This window comes from Sorex fumeus, unplaced genomic scaffold, assembly GCF_029834395.1.
Source record: "Sorex fumeus unplaced genomic scaffold, SorFum_2.1 ptg000015l, whole genome shotgun sequence".
Classification (NCBI taxonomy): domain Eukaryota; kingdom Metazoa; phylum Chordata; class Mammalia; order Eulipotyphla; family Soricidae; genus Sorex; species Sorex fumeus.
The window spans coordinates 2,665,111-2,688,867 of NW_026606072.1; the positions used below are offsets into that span (position 1 = coordinate 2,665,111).

Genomic DNA, 23,757 nt, shown 5'->3' on the forward strand with positions numbered 1-23,757 from the left:
GAGTAAACCCTGTGCAATGCCGGGTGTGACCCCAAAAGAAAAAAATATGGACATCTAGAGTCTAAGATGGGGGAGCGGGGAGAAGGGAAGAGAAACTGTGTCTGCCCCAGGCTGCAGAAGGAATTAGAGCCCGCCACGTGAAGTTGGCAGTTAGTTTTAATTGATCAGCTTCTTTAAGACCTTACTCTTGAGAATGTGAGGGCACAGTTGAGCCAGTTAACAAGGATAGAGCTTTTTTAATCCAGAAAGTAAAGTGCAATTTGGACTGAAGTTGGCCTTAGGGTGTGTGTGTGTGTGTGTGTGTGTGTGTGTGTGTGTGTGTGTGTATGAATGCAAACTCTTTTTTTTCTAGAAGACATTCTACCTTCTGTTTTCTCTCACTATTTTCTCTTGCTTAGTTTCACATTATTTTGGTCTTGAAAGATTTTCCTGAGCCACAGCTGGGCTCTCACTGAAGGTAGTAAGGCATGCCATGATCCAATCTCTCAGCCTGGACCATCGTCACCAATGTACTTGTCTGGTAGCAGGGACTGCATCTTACTCCTCTCTGGATCTGTTATATATAGAGAAGAACTAGCGCTTCATAATAATTTGAGTAAAGTCGAAGTGACATCTGCACTTGTTTGTTCATTGCAGCCCTCTTTACAATAGCCAGAAACTGGAAGAAACCTGAATGCCCAAGAACAGATGACTGGTTAAAGAAACTTTGGTACATCTACACAATGGAGTACTATGTAGCTCTTAGAAAAGATGAAGTCATGAAATTTACATACAAGTGGTACAATATGGAAAGTATCATGCTAAGCGAAATGAGTCAGAAAGAGAGGGATAGACATAGAAAGATTGCATTCATCTGGGGGATATAAAGTAACAAAGTATGAGATTAATACCCAAGAATAGCTGAGATCAGCACCAGGAGGATTACTCCATAACTTAGAGGCCAGCCGGGTATCCTAGAGGAAAGGGCTATTCAGATAGAGAAGGGAGCACCAAATAAAGGATGTTTGGAGGATCCTCCCAGGAGGGGAGATGCATGTCGAAAGTAGACTATGGACTGAACATGTTTGCCACTCAATGCCTCTTTTGCAGACCACAACACCCAAAAGGAGAGAGAGAACACAGGGGATTGCCCTGCCACAGAGACGGGGGGATGGGGGGATGGGGGTGGGAGGGATATTATCCATGGTGGTGGAAAATGGGCACTGGTGGAGGGATGGGTATCTGATCATTGTATAATTGAAACCAAAGCACAAAAAATTGTAAATCTACAACTTTAAAAAAAATAAAATAAAATAAAGGGGAAAAAAAATAATTTGAGTAAAGCAGTGGCATGTGTGATGAAATACTACACAGCCACCAGAAAAATATAAAGTAATAAAATTTGCTTATAAGTGGATAGACGTGGAGTATCATGCTGAGTGAAATGAAGGAGAGGGACAGACATAGAATGAGTGCATTCTTTTGTAGGATATAAAAAACAGTATGAGACTAATACCCAAGGACAATAGAAACAAGGTCCAAGAGGACTGGTCCATGGTTAGAAGCTTGCCACAAGTGGGGATGGGGGAAGGGCAGTTAGGATAGAGAAGGGACCACTATGACAATGGTAGTTGGAAATAATTACTCTGGACAAGAGCAAGTACTGAAAGTAAGGTAAAGGTAAGGTAAAGGCCCTCCCGTTGATCATCGATTTGCTCGAGTGGGCCCAGTAACGTCTCCATTGGAGACTTTGTTGTTACTGTGTCTGGCATATCGAATACGTCACGGGGAGCTTGCCAGGCTCTGCCGTGCAGGCGAGATACTCTCGGTAGCTTGCCGGGCTCTCTGAGAGGGACGGAGGAATCGAACTCGGGTCGGCCATGTTGGCTGCATGCAAGGCAAACGCCCTGCCGCTGTGCTATGGAATATACATACTATTTCAGTATCTGTATTGCAAACAATAATGCACTGAAGGGGGCGGGGAGAGAGAGATAGAGACAGACAGACAGATAGACAGACAAATAGACACACAGAGACACAGAGAGACACATAGAGACAAAAAGAGAGGAAAAGTGCTTGTCATAGAGACAGGCTGGGGTGGGGTGGGAGGGAAACTGGGGAAGTTGGTGGTGGGAAATGTACACTGGTTTGTACACCAGTGTTAGAGCACTGTATGACTGAAACCCAATCATGAACAACTTTGCAACAACTTTGAAGTAACATGTAACTGTATTCATGTTAATTCGATTTCTAAAATAGTGACAAGTGTGCCTAATTGTAGAAAGACACACAAACATTTTCACACAATTTCTGCCAGATCCTTTCTGGGGAAGATCCCTTGATCCCTCCGGCTCTTGGACTGGCTGCCTTTTTTCCCAACATCTCTGCGTACTACAGGTCCAGGTGTGAGATGTGAACCTTGGACAATAATTCTGATGCACAATCGAAAGATCAAATTTCCTTCTCATTCCTCTGTTCTCTTCAGGCCTTACTGCACCTGCAGGGCCCAGGAGTTGAAATTAGAAATCACCAAACATGCAGGAGTGAAGACACAGGCAGCACACCCGGCTCCAATTTTGTTTAATTTCTTTTTAGTTGGGGGCTTTTTGGGTCACACTGCCCTCAGGAATTACTTCTGGCAGTGCTTGAGTTCTTGGGGGACCATATGACTTTTTTTTTGACTTTTTGGGTCATACCTGGTGATGCACAGGGGTTACTCCTGGCTCTGCACTCAGGAATTACTCCTGGTGGTGCTCAGGGGACCATAAGGGATGCTGAGAATCAAACCCGGGTCGACCACATGCAAGGCAAACACCCTACCTGCTGTGCTATCGCTCCAGTCCTTGGGGGACCATATGGGATGCTAGGGATCAAATCTGGGTTGGCTGTGTGCAAGATAAACACCCTACCCACTGTACTATTGCTCTGTCCTCTCTGCTTCTTCCTCTGGCTCTAGTCTTGGGTCTGCTTCATCAGTTCTGGGAAATCTGATGAATTTGCCCAAATATGATAAAGTAGGAACTGATCATGGGGAATCCACATTTTTTCCCAGGGGGCACACCTGGCTGTTCTCAGGGCTTACTCTTGGCTCTGCACCCCTGGAAGGTTTGGGGAACCATATGGGGTGACAGAGATTGAACTCTGCTGACTGTGTACAACAAGCACCCTATCCTCTCTACTGTGATTCTGGCCCCAGCATCTGTCAATTTTGTCTTCCTGCACATTTGTCTTTTGTTCTTCATCTACCCGAGTACCATAAAATCCGTTGAACTACGTGAAATTTTGTGGAACAATAAGCCAGGTTCAGTGACCTAACAGGTGCCAGTTTCATAGAATCTTTCAGTAGAACAGAGCTGACTCACTGTAAGGTTCATTCACTCACACATCTTGAGAACCAGTGGGCCTCTGAGGCGAGTTGGGTGGAGCTGTGGTACATGCTTTGTACAGAAGCAGCTGGTCTGAAACATTTACTTTTTTAGCATTCAAATAATATTTGAACATTTTCATTTCTTTTTCATTTTTTCCCTTAAATTTTTATGAGTGAAACACCATGAGGTACAGTTGTAGACTTATAAATTTTTGTGCTTGGGTTTCAGTTAGACAATGATCGAATACCTATCCCTCCACCAGTGCCCATTCTCCACCACCACCAGTCCCAGTATCCCTCCCACCCCTTGCCCCCATCCCACCCTACCACTGTGGCAGGGCATTCCCTTCTGTTATCTCTCTTCTTTTGAGTGCTGTGGTTTGCAAAAGAGATATTGAGTGGCAATATTGTTCGGACTATAGTCTACTCTCATCACGCATTTCCCATCCTGAGAGGAACATCCCAACACCCTTTATTTGGTGCCCCCTTCTCTATCTGAGCTGCCTTTTCCCCTAGTGTGTGTGGCTGTACTCAAAGCCATGGAGTAATCCTCCTGGTACTTAACTCGGCTATTCTTGGGTGTTAGTCTCCTGTTTTGTTACTTTACGTTCCCCAGATGAATGCAATCTTTCTATGTCTATCCCTCTCTTTTTGACTCATTTCACTTAGCATGATACTTTCCATGTAGTACCACTTGTATGTAAATTTCATGACTTCATCCTTTCTGACAGCTACATAGTATTCCATTGTGTAGATGTACCAAAGCTTCTTTAAGCAGTCATCTGTTCTTGGGCACTCAGGTTTTTTCCAGATTCTAGCTATTGTAAACAGTGCTGCAATGAACAGACAACTGCAGATATTGCTTCGACTATACTTTTTTGCCTCTCCAGGGTATATTCCCAGAAGTGGAATTGCTGGGTCAAATTGGAGCTCAATTTCTAGTTTTTTGAGAATCGTCCATACTGTTTTCCAGAAGGGCTGAACCAGTTGGCATTCCCACCAGCAGTGAAGGAGGGTCCCTTTCTCACCACATCCGCGCTAGCACCGGTTGCTTTTGTTCTTTTGGATGTGGGCCAGTCTCTGTGGTATGAAATAATATCTCATTGTTGTTTTGATCTGCATCTCCCTGATGATTAATGATGTAGAGCATTTTCTCATGTGTCTTTTAGCCATTCGAATTTCATCTTTGATGAAGTTTCTGTTCATTTCGTCGCTCCATTTTCTGATAGGGTTGGATGTTTTCTTCTTGTGGAGTTCAACCAGTACTTTGTATATCCTTGATATCAACCCCTTGTTGGATGTGTATTTGGTGAATATTTTTCCCATTCTGTGGACTGTCTTTGTATTTTGGTCACTGTTCCTTTTGAGGTGCAGAAGCTTCTTAGTTTAAGATAGTCCCATTTGTCTATCTCTGTTTTCACTTGCTTAGCCAGTGGCGTGACATCTTTGAACTCAGTTTATGCCAGACCATCAAAGACTGGCTTCCCCGTTTGGCTCCAGAGATGACCAAAGTTTTTCTGTGAAAACCAAGTTAGTTAATTACAATGGCTTGTGAACGAAGACTGGGCAGCGGCACTGGTCCTACTCGGGGTTTCCGTTCCCTGCTCCCTCTTTCTCTGCTCTCGTTGCCTTTTGGTACCACCTTTCTGCCCTCCTAGAGGCACTGTGGTTCCTGTGGTCTTGGATCCGTAGACCAAGTTGTTGCTCTGTTGTTACCAATTTCCTGACCTAGACAAGCTATTTAGCCAACCTGGACTGAAATGAACTTACTTATAAAATCATCATATTAACACTAGAGCATAACTTAATGATGTACCCTAAGTATTACCAGAATTAAAGCAAAACACAGAGTTTTTGACATGTAACAAGTGCTCAGAAAACATTAGTATTTCTGTCTTTGCCTAGCCATTAAGATAGTCCCTCTGAGAGTTACCTTGTGCTTCATTTACGATAGTGTGTGTGTGTGTGTGTGTGTGTGTGTGTGTGTGTGTGACCCCCGAAAGTGCTCTGGGGTGGATGGTGCTCGGGTGACCACGTGGTGCTGGGATGGAAGCTGCATCTCCCACATGTATTCACTCTGTTGAGTGAATTCATTCATTCTCTCTCTGGCCCTCAATTATGTTCTTGAGATTGGTGAAACTATTTCATAGAAAATTCAAAAACTCATTAAAAATGTAGTCCATCTTCCTCAACTTAGTTTCACTATGCCAGTCTTACTATGTGTTGATTGAGAAGGCAAAATTTTCTCCTGTTCCCTGATACAACCCTTTGTAAACCAACTGAATAAGTTTCTTTAGCAGGTTAACACACTTCAACTTGGACTTAGGGTAGTTCAGGTGTCCAAAACTTGTACTAGCAGGTTGGGACTGGGCAGGTCCAGTACCCTGGACTGGGGTCATTCAGTCCACTCAGACATCAAAGACATGGTTGCACATGCTGAAATTGCAGAGAATTCGGCCCCATGCCAGTTACTGGGAATGTTTAGCTGGGAAACAGTTGAACCAGCCTGAAACTACTTACAAACACTACATGTCCTAGGTGGGTTGAGCCTCTGTAAGCAGAATCATGATGAATCAGAGCTGGGAGCCCTCTGACCACTGTTCTTTTAATTTTCATTGATAGTCTCAGTGGACAGGTGACTTTCTTTCATACCCTCTGAGCTGGGGTATGCTTATAAGTAAGGCAATCCTTTCATAAATGTAGGCAAGAGCTCGCAGAGCCACTGTACTTTGTTCCTTTCAAAGTAGTCTCTTGGAGATACTTCAGCTCATTCCAATTGCCTCGTCACCTTCATGTGTTCTAGAATTTGGGAGAGGGTTCCCAAGTGTGGTCAGGGGTCTTGGGGCCACTCCCAGTGATAGTCAGCCAACCAGGCTGGGCAGTTAAGTGGTAGGGACTGAGGATCCATTGTTATTCAACACTGTGGTACTGGGGTCATCACAGTGGTGCTTGGGGGTCTTCAGCCTGTTACCAATGATGTTTGGAGATCCATGTTGTGCTGGGAATAGAACACAGGTTTTTGTGTGATCTCCTTGGGCCCTATTTTTGATTTTTCCTTTAAATGGGCACCTCACTTTTTAATACCTATCATGATAGCCCACTTTTAACTTTGGATCTGGATTTTTTTTCATATGAATTCCACACAAGTCTTGCTATTATGATAAGAAACAGTCTAGGCTTGTTAATAATTATCTATAAAAATTAATATGAAAATTTGGTTAGGGCATTAAATTTCCTAGGTGGTATATAGTCTGCTGCCAACACAATACCCCCAAATAAATAAGAATTTTAAAAGTGAAGGGTGGTGACCTCACCTACGTCTCTTAGTAACTAACCGGACAGTCCACAATTGAGATGTCAAAGGTTGGATGTGCTCATTAAATAGATGAACGAATCTACCCTCCAACCACACAGCCTCCTAGCAAACACTTCCTTTGCAGCTACCCACTCTGGAAATGACCACGCTAGCTGCTCTCTGCCTGGAGGAAAGGGACTTAAAGGGGGTGCTGCCTGTGTCTCTCCCATCTCTACTGTAGATGCCCCTTCACCCAGGCACTCACTTCATCTGCAATGCACACTCCTCCCCGCTCTCGCACCAGCTGGAAGGCTTCCTTTAGAAACCCCTTTGGGTACTGAACAGCTCCATTCACCCCCTGCAAAAGAACAAACCAAGGAGACCTATGATATCAGCATGACCTTTGAGACTATGAAAGTATTAAAAATACTGAAGCATTAAAAATATAGACAGTATTATCATTAGCTATACATATATTTTTAAACAAGAACTGTTCCAACTCTTGGTAAACAGAGTTTCTCTATCCTCTTTGGCTATGCCTTCTGGAAAAGGGGTACAGCAAATGAAATGTTCTATTCTTCCCTCCCTCCCTCCTCCCTCCCTCCCTCCCTCCCTCCCTCCCTCCCTCCCTCCCTCCTTTTCTCTCTCCCTCCCTCCCTCCCTCCCTCCCTCCCTCCTTTTCTCCCTCCCTTCCTCCCTCCCTCCCTCCCTCCCTCCCTCCCTTCCTTCCTTCCTTCCTTCCTTCCTTCCTTTCTCTCCCTCCCTTCTTCACTCCTTCCCTCCCTCCTTCTCTCTCTCTTTCTTTCTTTCTTTCTTTCTTTCTTTCTTTCTTTCTTTCTCTCTCTCTCTCTTTCTTTCTTTCTCTCTCTCTCTCTCTCTCTCCCTCCCTCCCTCCCTCCTTGCCTTCCTTTCTTCCTTCCTTTCCTTCTTTATTTCTTGTTTTGTTTTTTTTTTTTTAGGTCATACCTGGCCATGCTCAGGTCTTGCCCCTGGCTTTGCATTCAGGGATAACTCCTTGAGGGTTCAGAGGACTATATGAGGTGCCAGGGATTAAGCCCTCATCAGCTGTGTATAAAACAAGCAGCCTATCTGCTGTACTATCTCCATTTTGGCTCTCTTCTGATATTTTGGAGGAAATTAAGAAAATTGGAAAGATTAAAGAAAAATTTCCCCTGACAACATAGGTGTAAGGCAACTAAATATTGCTGGGGTTTCCTTTTCTTTAGAATTTTCTGGAATTCACTAGTTTCATCTATATGTTCAGGCTGGAAGTTGGTGCTTTTTATTTTGAGATCATTTAAAAATCAAGTTTCTCAGGGCTGGATCGATAGTACAGTGGGTAGGGCATTTCCCTTGCAGGCAGCTGACCTGGGTTTGGTTCCCAGCATTTCATATGGTCCTCTGAGCACCGCCAGGAGTAATTTCTGAGTGCAAAGCCAGGAGTAACCCCTGAGCATAACTGGCTGTGACCCAAAAAAGCAAAAAAAAAAAACCATCAGGTTTCTCTTTTTCCAAGGGTACAAAAGAGAATGTGTTTTCAGAGACAATGGTCATCTAAACTATTTGAAATTCTCTAGGATGTATGAGTGAAAGATTACTAATGATTTAAAAGTCAATTAATGTCTAAAGTTAGTTTACCCACTTGAATTGGCTCAGCAAAAAATCCAGCAATGGTTTTCGCCACAGTTGTGCTCAGAGTTTCTTTGAACTGTTCTATGTATTGGTCTTTAGCTTGGCAGCAATCTGCAATAAACAAAGAAAACAGAATTTGGAGATGTGAGAATAGCATTTAGAAACATGGGGGGAATTGCAGAGAAAAAATCAATTTGAGTACCATAGAATTCAATAATCCAAGATCTGAGGACATGAGTTTCTGAAGTGGGAACATTTTCTAAGAAGGGCTTTTTTTTTGGGTCTGTGCAGCAAGATGAGAATTGCTATAGAACGTAAACAAACCACTTCAAGTTGTTTATGTCTGGAAGAAATGCCTTGAAGTATTGTTGAGTTAGTTTTTCCTAAGGATACCCAGTCCCTCAACTGAATAGATTTAATTTAAATGTCACTGGGTGTGGGTTTAGTCTACTTGAAAATAACTTTACTTGCCTTCTATTGACACTTAATCTATTAAGCAATTTTAAACCTATGCAGTCTTAAGAGTTATGTATGTAGAACAACTAGAACTCAGTCTAAAAAGAAATGAACTAGAAACATCACATTTGCTCATGGCAGTTCTCAAGATTTGGTCTTGTGTGTGTGGTCATTCTCCTGCTGAACCAGAGTCTTCCATGGGCAGGAACTTTGCCCCTCATACATTTATGGAGGGCTGGAGTGATTGCACAGGGGATAGGTTGTTTGACTTGCATGCGGCTGACCCAAGTTTTATTTCTCTGTCCCTCTCGGAGAGCCTAGTAAGCTACCGAGAGTATTCCACCTACACAGCAGAGCATGGCAAGCTCCCCATGGCATATTCAATATGCCAAACACAGTAACAACAAGACTCACAATGGAGATGTAACTGGGGCCCACTTGAGCAAATTGATGAACAATGGAAGGACAGTGCTACAGTGCTACATTTATGGAGTCTCTCTGGCCAGATGCACTGTAATAATGCAGGTCCTTAATGCGTGTTTAATAACTGAACAGGAATTACATGGTAGACATTGTGACTGGAGCTGAACATTGGATTTTTTTTTGTCAGTGTTTTATAAATCTAGAAAGGGAGTAAAGTATTCTTGCTCCAAAGATCTATATTTAATTTATGAATAGTCTTTCATTTGCCAATTTTTTTTTATTAATTGTGGGGTCACACCCAGGATTCTTGGTGTGCCCAGCATACCAGGGCTCAGACATGCAAGGATGTGCTCTACCCCAAACTACATCCCTGGTCCCTGATTCTCTTGAATGGAACTAACTTGTTGATCAACTTTCCTGCCAAAACTTAAATGTCGGTTGCGACTTTACTAGAGGGAACATTTTCTTTTCTAAATTCTCTGTCATTTTTCATTGTTTCTAACCCTCTGTATATATTTTTGAGTTTATATTTCTTTCTTTCTTTTTTTTTTCTCTTTGGTCACATCCAGCGATGCTCAGGGATTACTCCTGGTTCTGCACTCAGGAATTACTCCTGTCGGTGCTCGGGAGACCATATAGAATGCTGGGAATCAAACCTGGTTGTATGCGTGCAAGGCAAATGCCCTACCACTGTGCTATTGCTCCAGCCCCTATATTATATTTTATTTATTTTTTTTTATGTAGGAGTACTACTATTTATTCAGCCACTGATTATGCTGATTGAATTGAGCATGAACTCCACCCCTCTATTTCATTTTTAAAAAACATTTTGTGCACAGTTATTCCTGATAATTGCATTTTTTGAAATGCCGTGTGTCTGTTTCTTTCTGGAAAAAAAGTTTGTTTCCTTGTATGCAAATTATTTGTGATTCTAAGTTTTTAAATTTTTTTTTCTTGGGATTTCATTTTGGATAATTACTTGAAAATTTGAGGGTTTTTTTTGTAGTGGAGCACTGGACCACACCTGGTGGTGCTCAGGCCTTACTCCTGTCTCTGTGCTCAGGGATCACTCCTGGTGGTGCCCAGGAGATCAAACTCAGTGTCAGGATCCAAAGCCATGTCGCTTGCATGCAAGGAAATCACCTTACCCAATTTACTACTTCTCTGACTGTTGAGTGTATTTTGGAGGCCCCTTTAGAGGCTTAGAATAAGGCAGGTTTTCCTTAAGGACAATACTTGCCTTTGTGGTCTCCAGCACCATGGACATAGTTAATGCAGAGTTCCTGGTAGTTATGGGTTAGATGGAGTGAGAGTTCAGAATGCAGTGCTTCTCCATGACTAATCACTAGTTCAAATTCTCAATGGCAGATACTCTCTCTGATCCCAACTGGCACTCAATGCTCAAACCCTTAGTAGATTCTGTGACAATCTGTGGCTGGCGATACATTTGATTCTAGCTGACCTTTAGATGAGGGTATGGGTTCTTAGGTTTCCAGTTTTGTGGATGGGGAACCTGTCTATGAAGCTTTTCATTCTAACTAGATCCTGGATTTTGTTATCTGTTCCCTGTACTCCATAGAGTCAGGATAACAAAACTCTAGCTCACTAGCTTTGACAAAAAAGGGTCAGGATGGCTACAGTGCTTAAGGAACTCTTTGGGCTTCTGAAAATTCTTACTTTCTTGTATGGTTGCTTTGAAGAGGACATGCTTCAGACTTTATTTAGAATTTTTAGTGAATTTTAACTGGAAAGAACTTAAGCTCACATTACCCATAGAGATGTCCATGCTGTAAAACTATCTTAATAGTAATACTAGGTTGGCCTTCCTGTTTTGCTTAAAGTTTCAGGAAATGTTTCTGCAGAGATGATGGATGCTTCAGTATGATAAGCCTCAACATCACTGTCACTGTATCACTGTCATCCCATTGATCATTGAATTACTCAAGTGGGTGCCAGTAACATCTCTATTCCTCCCAGCCCTGAAATTTTAGCAGCCTCTTCTTACTCGTCTTTTCCCAACGATTGGAGGCTCTTTCAGGGTCAGGGGAATGAGACCTATTGTCACTGTATTTGGCATATCAAATACACCTTGGGGAGTTTGCCAGGCTCTGTCCATGTGGGCGGGATACTCTCAGTAGCTTGCTGGGCTTTCCAAGAGGCATAAATGGGTAGGAAATGTCATATAATGTGTTGGCCAAGAGGAGATCTGGAAAGCGGCCTGGAGTGTGGCGGTAGTTTGGCAGTGGGGACTGAGTCCCTTGGGGTGGGGAGGGCTCTCACCCACCCCACAGTCTGGCACGGAGTCTCAAGCCTCAACATGCAAACAAGAATTCCTGTGAGTTGGAGAACATAAGAAAAGAGGAGGAATATTTCCCAGAAGCCTTGTTTAAGCTTCAGAAGCTTCTATCTGTGTGTAATCTCTGCAAGTAGGAGGCCTAAGGATGCAGGAAAGAGACCAGAGAGGAAGCCTTTTCCATTGGAAAACCAGAAATTCCAGTGCATAGCTGAACTTTAAGGTTTTTAATTAACATCTGTAACTTGTTTCTAAACAATGCTCTCTTACCTCTGAGCTTAAACCTCTAAGGAATAAGAAGAATAAAGAGTGAAAAGTGGTTGTGATGGGAGACCTCAAAAACAGTTGAAGTATTCTTAGAAGCAAATCACCACATTCCCTCATCAATCCTTGCCTAGAGATCTGGCTCCTAAAGCCTAGAGATAAGAACAAAAATTTTCAATGCTTATCACCCTCATGGAAATGTATTTTATTTTTTGAAGCATATTTTATACTCCCTTCTTTTTGGGTCACACCTGGCTATGCTCAGGAGTTACTCCTGGCTCTGCACTCAGGGAATTACTCTTGGCGGTGTTCAGGGGACTATATGGGATTCCAGGGATTTAACCTGGGTTGGCTTCATGCAAGGCAAATGCCCAACCTGCAGTACTATCGCTCCAGCCCCCTTATACTTTATACTTCTGCCTGCATTAAACAGGAAAACATTAATTGACTCCAAATATATCTCTAGTCTATATCTGAACTTTGTCGAAGTTTGTTCAAGTTTACTGGACACCTGATATTCTTGGTTAGTAGGAGCTGGGAGTGGGGAGGTATGAGAAGGAAGGGATGAAAGTATTGAAAGTAGGTTTGTAATATCACTTAAGCCATTAGATGAGAAGGATATAGTAGACTCAGAGACCTGTGCTCCCAGCTACTACAAAATCTGATTTTTATTAAGAAGAGAGAACTGCCTAGCAAGATCCAAAAGGATGGATTAGACATATTCTTAAAAGCTCTTTACTTCCTTTCATATTACTTTGCGGGCTCATTGCTGTAGCTCAGGGTCAGGTTGCCTCTGGAGAGGAACTTGGTGAAGCTGTGTCACCATGACAACAGCCAGGGGGTGGAAAGCAGATCCTCTCCACACAATGGAATTGGGATAGAAGTGTTGTCATGGTAGCTGACTGCAGCAGAACAAGGAATCGAGAAAGAACAGTACTTCTCAAGTATCTTGCATGAGAATGACACAACAGGTAACAGGTGTAGGGACTCTGTGGCCATTTGTGGGAGTTGAGAGGGGTGGGTGTTGGGGGAAGCCAGTACCAGTCATGTGGGGGCAAGCCCCCACTTTGCCCTGGATCCAGCACCCCCTTGGGGGTCTTTCAGCACAGCCCCCAAAGGCGGTTGGGGGATGGGGGAGGTCTGGAAAGGGGTTGTGTGACCCCATCAGCTTCCCCTCAAACCAGTGCTAGATTCTGAACTGTGTATATTTTTTCAAAATCTTGGTAAAAGAGTGAAGAGACATTAAAAAGCACTGTAACCCTCCAACATCTCCCCATTCCCCCCAAAATTCACTATTGCTTCCCTCTGAACTTCAGGCCTGACAATGAACACTGGGAAAGAATTCCTGTGGGAGGTGGTGGAGAAAGATACAAAATTCACCACACAAGACATCAGACTCACAAAATGGATGTGCCTCTGCCAACGGGGTAAGTGATGATGGCATTTTGGGATAAAAACATTAGCCAAAATGAACATATGCTCATGTCCCTTGAACAAACACAAAAGAAACTGGGAATTGGCATCATCTCTACTCAAGTATTTTCTACCTTGGGAGACATTTATAAACATACACAAATACATCTTTTCACAACAAAGATCAAACACTTTTCAGATCCTTAAATGCTAGAGAGGTGCTCAAGTTCTTTTGGTAATGTGGTTTTGTTAATAGATATGGTATAAAGTCTTGGTTCTCAAAGAGATGAGTCAAGAAAACTGGTGATTTAAGTTATTCCAAAGACAAAGTGTAGAGGAAGAGAAATTTATGCCTGCCATTAGCATTTTGCCTCCAGACACCTCTCAAGAGATGAAAATTCCAGTGAGGCACTGGGATTTTCAAGCTGGTTTAAGACAGAGCTCTCAGAAGGATGTATGCCTCATCTTCCATGGTTTGCAGTCAGATCAAGGCCTAGAAGATGCATCATCCCCCATGCCCCCCGTGTTAGTTCTTGATGCCATACACAGAAAAACAGCTAAGTCTCTACTTAGCATTGCCATTATGTGCCTTTTACTATAAGGAGCTCCCTTCTCATCTCAGAAAGCCTGTTTGTTTTTCATTGTCCTCAGTCTTGGCCAAGAGAACAGGGAGTGTTTTGAAGTTGGGCTGGTCCAGATGGGGAATCAGTGTGAGCGAAGAGGTGGGAGGTTGGGAGCACTGCTTTGGAATGAAAAGACGGTCAGACCCTGACAACTCTTCTTAGATGTGGACTTCAGTTTTTCCTCATCAGGAAAGAGCCTGAACAGGGGAGAGCCTGAATGAAAGCTTTAAACTTCCTGATGGGCTTTCAAGCCTGTGACCATGACGTTTTGTTCCAGTGCTGAGGCTTTTATCTCCCAAACTCCATTTGTGCCATTATCCCATCTAAAATTTCAGATGAATACGAATTCTCTTCCTTTTAACACTGATTTTTATGACTTCCATTTGCATTCTTCTGCTCAACCCAGAGCCTCCTGCGATTCCATTAAAGATCTTTGGGCAAGAGCATTTATTCTTTCCTTCAGAACTACTTAAGAACAGATTTTCATAGGATCTTGAAACTTGATGAAAAAAATATGAGGTGGCATTCGCTGATGTGCAAAAACCACATCAATTGTCTATGCCTCCTCTCCCTCCTGTTAAGAATAGATAATAAATGCAAATAAAAATGTGGTTGATAAAGAGAAAACTGCCTGTTGGGAAATGCCTTTCAAACTTCTGCAAGATATGTCAGCAGTCTTCAGGAATGGTCTGTTTTGAAAGATGCTCTCATTTTGGCTGGCATTCTGAGTTTCCATGGGGAGAGTTTCTTGACTAGAATCTTGAGATTTCTCAAGAGTATTCTTTGCCTTTTCCCTCCCTTTCCTTGGGAATTGTAAAGAATCCCTTCAGTTATGTCTTCTTTACAAACTGAGAGCAGTGTTATTGCTAATAGAGCAGACAGCAACTTTAACTAATCGCCTGGTGAGTGTCTGGTTTTAGTTTTAGCTTAATAGTGCTTTTCCTTATAGCCAGATGAAGGCATCCAGACGACAGCATGAACTATGAGCTATGTTGATTCAATTTCTGGGTTGTTTCTACTTTTGTTTTCCTTTCCAAGTCCCGAACTTGTTGACTCAGGAATAGATCTTCCTTTCTGTAAGTTCCTTTCTTCCCCCCACTGCTGCCTCCCTGCCACCCAACCCTCCCTTCCTTGTACCTCCCTCTCTTCCCAGCTGGACCTGGTGTACAGCTGCATTTCCTTATGGTTTGCACAGGAGAATCTCGACAGTGGCTTCCTCCCCAGGGGCCACGGAAGACATCTGGGCACATTGTCTGCAAATGACAAAAGAGGAGTTTGGCAAAACTTGAACACAAGGTGACTAGTTGGGGGAACATATGGTTCCAATCAAAGAAGAGGGTTTCTTTCTTTCTGTGAAATTATAAAGTTATTATCATTGGGTTTGAATCATACATGTTTCAACACTGATCCCTTCAACAGTGCTCACTTCTCTCTACCAATGCCCCCCTCTGTGTACCCTCCCCCGCCCCATCCCATTTGCTTCCCACCCATCATTCTCTTCTATAAGAGGGACTTCATATTTTGATAGGGAGAGTCCTTCCTTAATATATACTTTGACTTGAAATGAAAACATAATATTCTGCCTTGAAGAAGTCATTTTTTCTTAGAAATCAGGTAGGCCCTCTACAAAGGAAATTGGTTTCAATGTTAGCCTAGAAACCATTTGCTCAAAGGTTTGGCAGATAAAGCAATTTGAAAGAGTAAGGATAATAAGGTGTCTAATTCTGGTACTGAAAAGGTGGGTACAGTAAGTGAAAACAGAAAGTAAGCAGGAGGATGACTATATAGCAATTTTGTGTATTCAGGGCTCTAAGAACTAATTTCAATGCATTCATTTTCCATTTACTTGGTTTTATTTAAAAGCAAAACAAATTAAAAAAAATCCCTGACATTAATTATTACTCAGACCACGAAGGCCATTCCAAGAAACATTTCCCTCAAATGGTCTTCAATTTGGTGAAATCAAATTGAATCACTAATTAAAGGTAGATTTTCTAATAATTTTTAATCTGTGTACTTGGAAAATTGGATTAATTATTCCACAATCCCAGCATCCTTAAGAGAAGTAAAACAGAAAGTCTCAATACTTACTGATTTACAGCCCAGCCCACTGGGGAGTTCTGTCTTGAAAGGGCCAACATTTGTTAAGCCAAGAGTGTAAGGGCTGCAGCCATGGTAAGCTCCTCTGCAGAGAAAAAACAGTAGAGGGAAGGGGTTTAGTTCATTTTTCTTTGATACTCTGGTTGACTGAGTTGAAAGAGAAAATTTGTGATGGCAATGGAAGTGTACATGAACACAAGGCCATTCAATGCTTCTAATTTCTAACAAATTGAAGCATAGGTTTGGCAAAGACCTTTTCTACTGGTGTCATAGAGCTGAAATTGTGAAAGGAACTTTGGAGAGCATCTGGCCAGAAACACTGACCTTAGTACCCCTGTCTTTGTTTATGTTAAGGAGTGACAGTCATCAGTTCTAACACATCACAAATGCCTTAGTTAATACCATTCTTCATTCTATGCACAAGAACTGAGTATTAATAGTATTAACCTTTCAGCATCTGTGTTGCAAACCGTAATGCCTAAAACATGAGAGAGAGAGAGAGAGAGAGAGAGAGCGAGAGAGAAGTGCTTAACATAGAAGCAGGTGGGGGTAAGGGGTGGGAAACTGGGAACACTGGTACTGCGAAAATACATTGGTGGAAGCATGGGTACTAGAACATTGTATGACTTTAAAATAAATGAAAATCAAACCCAATAATGAACAGCTTTGTATTGTTCTATCTCATGGTAATTCAGTAAAATAAAATATTAAAAAAATACCAGTCTTTATGCCTCTGGATAAACAAATGTTTCGTTCTTGTACGCAGTAGCAGTTCATTGCTGGGGACTTGTCTAAGTGCATTCTAAACCACTTTATTCTCATATAGCAAACATGGATTTTTTTTTGAAGTAGAGTATATCATTCAGAAGACAGGCATTTTTTTGTGGCTATCTCTCTCTTAGCGTTCCTCGCACAATCATGGAGGTGCTGAACCAGTCGATCGTATTCCTCATCAATGTTGTCAACAATGGCATCTTCCCATGTTGCTGCAATAGAGCCAAAGAGCTCCCAGGTGGTGGTCATTCTGGGAGTTCTCTTTTTAAACTTTGCAGCCCTTTCTCCCCGCTCTGTGAAGTAGAATTTTGCATGAAGGAGATGGTAGTCCGATCCTGTTTGGAATTTTGGGACAACAGCAACATCAGTCAGGCAAAACCGTCGATTGAATATGATGTGGTCTATTTCGTTGTGGAATCATCCACCGGGAGACTCCCATGTCCAATGTTTAGATTCAGACTTCTGGAACTGTGAGTTACCATGGATGGTCTTGGTCGACATGATGAACTCAGACAGTCTCTCACCCTGTTCGTTCCATTCTAGGCCATGGGTCCCGATGTGAAGTTCTTCAGCTGATCTTCTCGGTCCTATCTTGGCATTAAAATCACCCACAATGATCTTGTAGAAGATGTGGTCTTCTTTATAGAATTTCTCCAGCTCCATGTAGAACTTCTCAATTTCTCCTTTATCATAATTAGATGTTGGTGCGTAGACAATGAAGATAGAAACTGCTGGCAGTGAGCCACATCTATTCAAATGTAAACGTCCGATTCGGGTTGTTAGGCATTCGAATGAATCAGTGCTCATGGCCAAGTTTGTTGACAAGGACAATGACGCCTCCAACACCTCTTTTAAGTAATCATTGATGTCAAGAGAGGGGTTCGGCAGGGTGATACCATTTCACCAAAACTCTTCAGTGCCACCCTCGAGAACATCATGCAACGACTGGAATGGGAAGGAATGGGAGTAAAGATAGATGGTTGGCAACTACACCACCTCCGCTTTGCTGATGACATTGTTTTAATAACACCAAACATCAGCCAAGCGGCACAAATGCTGGCCGACTTCGACCATGAGTATGAAAAGGTCGGACTACAGCTGAATCTTATGAAGACAATGTTTATGAGAAACAGCTTCGTTCCTGATGCCCCATTTGCTCTCAATGGAACGACCATCTCTGAATGCAACAGCTATGTGTACCTAGGTCGAGGAGTCAACATGACAAATGACCTGGCACCCAAGCTGCGCAGGAGGAAGAGAGTGGCTTGGAACGCCTTCAAGAGCATCGAAGAAATAGCTAAGAGGACAAAGAACCTCCGGCTCCGGGCACATCTCTTTGATTCCGCTGGTCTTTTTTTTTTATTATTATAAAATTTTTTAATAGTGAGACATCATGAGGTACAGTTGCAGACTTACACATTTTTGTGCTTGGGTTTCAATTATACAATGATTAAACACCCATCCCTCCACTAGTGCCCATTTCCCACCACCACAGATCCCACTGTTCTTCCTGCATTAACATATGCCTCAGAGACCTGGGCCCTACGCAAACAGGATGAGAACGCTATTCGGGTCTCCCAAAGAGGAACTGAAAGAGCTATGCTTGGAATATCACGTTTCACTCAAATGAGAGAAAGAATCCGGAGTTCCAACATCCGTCTACGATCAAGAATCAGGGACGCTGTCTCGTTTGCCAAGGTGTCAAAAATCAAATGGTCACATAATGAGATTTAAAGACGACCGCTGGACTAGAGCTGTTACCGACTGGATTCCATGGGATGTCAAAAGACCTCATGGCCGCCCACCTACCAGATGGTCAGACTTCTTCATCAAGATCATGAACGATGGGTTTGAGGCTCTTCATGTTCCTAGAGCAAACAGACGCCATTGGGCTACACTAGCAAGCGACAGGGACAAATGGAGTCTTTACTGGCACCCGCTCGAGCAAATCGACGATTAACGGGAAGTCAAATGATCAAGTGATATTATTCTAATCACCAATGTTGGCTTCAGATAAGCCTTGACAATTTCCTAAATCAAAATCACTGTGGAATGAGGATTCAGGACTATTGAGACTGCAGAGAAGGTCGTTTATCTTGACAGGAGAGACACAAGCAAGTGTTGAGTTCCAGCAAACATCATGACATCTTTGAACAGATCAGTTCTCATCAGTTCTCATATATTCTGCAGTTTTCATTGAGGTAAAATGTCAATTGTGATTTTTTATTCTTATTCTAAGGAAATGCCATATTTCTTCCATAGTGTTTCCTCCTGTTTGGAATAACTCCCTGTGTGTTGAATATGGAATTTGCGAAGTGTTGTGCTGTGCTGCAGTCAATAAATCTAGTGGAAATTGAATCTTCTTTTTGTTTAAGATAAATTATAACCAGAGAAGTGGATAAAAAGAGAGAATTCTTTCATTCTATCTAGTTTTATTATAGCACTGCTGTCTTTTATATAAATTTATGAATCTGCTTAACTATGCCAATATAAAATTACCCGTGAGAACAACATCAAGAAAGATTCTTGTCTTTTTCTTTTTTAATTGAGTTACCATGAGAAACACAGATACAAAGCTATTAGTGTTAGGGTTTCAGTCATACAACGTTCTAACATCCTCTACCAGTGTACATTTCTCACCACCAATGACCCCAGTTTCCCTCCTCACAACTCCCACCCCTGCCTGCTTTTATGGCAGGCACTTATTTCTTTCTCTCTCTCTCTCTCTCTCTCTCTCTCTCTCTCTCTCTCTCTCTCTCTCTCTCCCTTCCCCCTTTTTGGGCATTATAGTTTGCCATACAGATACTGAGAGGTTATTATGTTTGTTTTGTTAATCTTGTTATCTTGTCTTGTTATCATGTTAGTCTTCTGTTGTCTTTAAGACTATTTATCAAAGGTTTACAATTAATCTTTTATTTATTTAACTACTAATTTATTTTGTGGGGACATACCTGGCAGTACACAGGGGATACTCCTGGCTCTGTGATCAGGAATTACTCTTGTGGGGCTTGGGAGAGCCATAAGGTATGACAAGAATAGAACCTGAGTCAGTTGTGTGCAAGGCAAATACTCTACCCAGTGTGCTATTGCTCCAACCCCTACAATGCATCTCTTAAATAATTGGTTTTCAGAAATTGCTCAAAGTGATAGTACAGCAGGGAGGGCATTTGCCTTGCACGCGGCCAACCCGGGTTGAATCCCTAGCATCCTATATGATCCCCTGAGCACCGCCAGGAGTAATTCCTGAATGTAGAGCCAGGAGTAACCCCTGAGCATTACCGGGTGTGACCCAAAAAGCCAAAAGAAAGTTTCTCAAAGAAGCAGAATCATACAATATTCAATATCTATCTTCTTAAAGAGAATAGAAGATAAGTGGTTCAGTTGGTGCCATGAACTAAGCAGATGTGTCCTAATCACAAGCAAAGACTAAAGGAGTTCATGTCATAGCATGAAATCAGCAGAGTAAGGGGTGGAGGAAAAAAAATAAAGTCAGCAGACTCTATGGGCATCGACCAGAACACATCATTTGGCTTGTATCTTAGTCAATACTGTTCTTCAAAGGTCCTAAGTTGTCGAGTGACCTCTTTAATCTCATTGAAGATTTCTGACATTCAAGGATTCCAAGCTGTTTGTTGCCATTAATTGAAACCCCCTTCTACGAATCAGAACATTGGGCTGGGAAACCCACTCACAGGGATTCCCTAAAAAACCTTTATAAAATACATATGGAGGACAGTGACAGTGACAGTGATATTCTTGTTTGGGCCACTCCTAGTGATACTCTTGACACTGTACTTAGGAATTACTCCTGGTGGTGCTCATGGGACCATGTGGGATGCCAAGGATTATTCTCAGGCCAGCCATGTGCTGCACTATCGCTCTGGTCCAAGGATTCCATGACATTCCTATGAATGATTCTGCTCTCAGGCCTACAATGAGAAAAATGTTCCAGGGAAAGGCCCATTCTCTCTCCAAGATGTATTCACAATTGATAAGAGTATTGGTGTAAACTAACATGACCAAAGGCGAATCATCTGAGGTGTGCTTACCTGAAGGAAATGATGTCTGTGTTATTTGTGTGTGCTCTGGCCATCAACATGGCCAGGTCATTGGCTTCCGAGCCACTGTTTATCAGGAAAATAACCTGAAGGGAAAAGAAAGATACATGACCTCAGTCTTCATTTTATTAATGTTCAATTAATGCCAGACTGGGGAACTCTGTGTGTTCTAAACTCTGGTTATTAAGGGAAGTGCCTTCAGACCAGCAGCCCCAACATTTAATGGGTTTGCTAATTTGCTAATTAAAACAAAACAAAACAAAACAAAACAACATTACAGCACCACACCTTCCACCAAAGTGTCTGCTTCCCTTCACCGCTGTGTCACTAAAACCAGTTTTGCAAGACTCATGAAAGGAGTTTCTTTAAAGGACAGAAGAAACTTCCTAACAAATGACATTAAGTATGATACTCACAGTGCTATTTTTGCCTTTTACTGGATTAAGGGACGTATATTGACTCTTAGCTTGTGAAGGAAATTTATACATATTAATAACTAATGCCTTATTTATCTTGAATATACTATATCTGATCAAGTAGTTAAATATCCATAGAGATTTTATTATAATATTTTACTTATTAATGCACACATTTAAATCGTATAATAATATTTTACAATATAAAGCCAATAGTTTCTTTCTTAGGATGAAACACTTTTATACTTTTATAGGACTATTCATATTTCCATTTTAAATATTCTCAATTCCCTTTGCTCTTTTTTTATCCTACTAAATTTTACATTTGCAGGATTTGCATATTAAATTTAAACTTAAAAAATGTATCAGCACAGAATTATTCATAATATTAATTAAAAACATTTTATACCACTAAAATAGGATCAGTTTTCTAAAAATAATTTTTAATCGACCTATCATTGATTTACAATTTTGTGGAATTTCAGAAGATTAACTCTATTCATTTCTATGTGTGTACGTGTCACCACCTCCAGCAAAAAAAAGAGAGAGTGAGACATCTTTCCCATATGTGGGAAACATGGGAAGGAAACAACAAATGGTCAAAATCATCAGAACTGAAGATTTTGTCTATAAATCTGAGCTTGCAAGTGAGAACAGGGGCTGAGAGGACAAACCCTGTGCAGGGTCTTTTTATTCTGGTCATCATTTCCTTTGTAGTCTTAGAAGAGCCTTAGTTTTATGAAGTCCTATTTGTTTATCTTTGCTTCTGTTTGCTTGGCCAGTGGTGTTTAATCATTGAAGATATCTCTGGATTTAATGTCATGAAGTATCATATCTACCTATGATATGTGCTTTACCTATGTTATGTTTAGTATGTTTTTCTCAATAGAATCTATGGAATGTTGTCTGATAAAGAGATCTTTAATCTATTTTGATATGACTATTGTGCATTAGAAAGGACTCTGAGTTCAGAATTTTTTTTTCTTTTTGGGTCACACCTGGCGACGCACAGGAGTTACTCCTGGCGGTGCTTAGGGGATCATATGGGATGCTGGGAACTGAACCCAGGTCAGGCGGTGCAAGGCAAACGCCCTACCTGCTGTGCTATCTCTCCAGCCCCTGAGTTCAGAATTTTTGCATGTGACTAACCAGTTTTCCCAGTACCTTTGTTGAAGAGGCTTTTCTTGCTCCATTTCACATTTTTTGTTCCTTTATCAAAGACTGACTGTATATATACCTGAGGAACTGTCTCTATTCTATTTCATTGGTTGGAGAGTCTATACTGACTCTAGTACTGCACTGTTATTACTGCTACAACCTTATAGTATAGTTTGAAGGTGGATAAAGAAAAGTCTTCTAATTTGACAATTCTTTATTGAGTCCTACATATACAGAAGGGCTGGCGCCATAGCACAGCGGGTAGGGTGTTTGCCTTGAACTCAGCCAACATGGCCGACCTGAGTTCGATTTCTCTGCCCCTCTCGGAGAGCCTGGCAAGCCACAAAGAGTATCTCGCCCGCATGGCAAAGCCTGGCAAGCTACCCGTGACGTATTCAATATGCCAAATACAGTAACAACAAGTCTCACGATGGAGACGTTACTGGGCCTGCTCGCGCAAATCGATGAACAATGGGAGGACCGTGACTGTGACATATACAGAAATAACTAAGAGACTGTACCAGTTGGGAACTATGCAAAACTCTTTTTATTTGATGCTGAACAAAATTTGGATGGGGAGAATTTCCAAGAGCACCTCAAGCTTAGTAATTTAGTGGATCTGGAGATTGTGCCCTGTGACTGCAGAACCTAACTCATCTTATCTGATTCTGACAGGAAGGTCACAGCGGACCCTGCTGTCTTAGAAAATGCCAGCTTGATTGTTAAGTGTATGTTGAAATAGCAAGCCAACAAATGGAGACATGAAAGGTAGATTATTCTGGTTAAAAAGGAAAAAAAACAAAGGGATTGGCTGCTCGAGTACTCAGCATTCTCCCAGGGAGACATATGCTTGAACTTTAATCAGAGTACAATTAGATCATGTAATACTCCTAAGATAAATATTTATATGTAGGGAAAGGGGACATAGCTCAAAGGACTGGAGCATGCTTGAGTCTCCAGCTTTGATCACTAACATTGCATGGTCCTCACGTACCGTGGAGAATAGCCTTTAGTGGTCTCCAGCACCACATACATCATGGTCCCTAATATTTAACCTTCCAGTCTGATTGGCTGAGTATCAGAAGGGGTGATCCCAGATCCCCTAAATATACTTGGAGGTTACCCTGAAAATATTTATAGAAATATATTATTATAAGTAACATCTTTTATTCATGCCTTTGTAGCATGTGAAATGCTTCTGACTTCCTTGTCTCCATCTTTGCATGAACATGCCTGGTCTGAGCTTATGTTGCAACTTTTCCAGTTTCCTTTCTCTTTTCTCATAGTGCATGAATAGTGTATCTATATAATATAGGCAAGTCATACGCATAATTCAAACTAGACATTTGGGCACTGTTTTAATTACTACATATATATTTAAAAGTTTTCTTTAAAACACTACATGCAAACTTTGACCTACATTTTTTTTTCCCCCTTTATTTTATTTTATTTTTTTTAAAGTTGTAGATTTACAATTTTTTGTGCTTTGGTTTCAATTATACAATG

The 23,757-nt window shown here is 41.7% G+C and overlaps 1 protein-coding gene across 2 annotated transcripts in view; it reads right to left on the bottom strand.

The window, feature by feature from the left end:
• AGXT2 (alanine--glyoxylate aminotransferase 2) overlaps positions 1-23,757 on the bottom strand; it is a 59,232-nt gene that overhangs the window by 18,458 nt on the left and 17,017 nt on the right. For both annotated transcript variants that reach the window (XM_056112165.1, XM_056112164.1), the window contains exons 5-9: positions 20,669-20,763; positions 15,837-15,930; positions 14,905-14,998; positions 8,284-8,384; positions 6,907-6,999 (exon numbers count right to left, since the gene is read on the bottom strand). In XM_056112165.1, the coding sequence (XP_055968140.1) occupies positions 6,907-6,999; positions 8,284-8,384; positions 14,905-14,998; positions 15,837-15,930; positions 20,669-20,763 (477 nt within the window). The remainder of the gene's footprint in view (positions 1-6,906; positions 7,000-8,283; positions 8,385-14,904; positions 14,999-15,836; positions 15,931-20,668; positions 20,764-23,757) is intronic.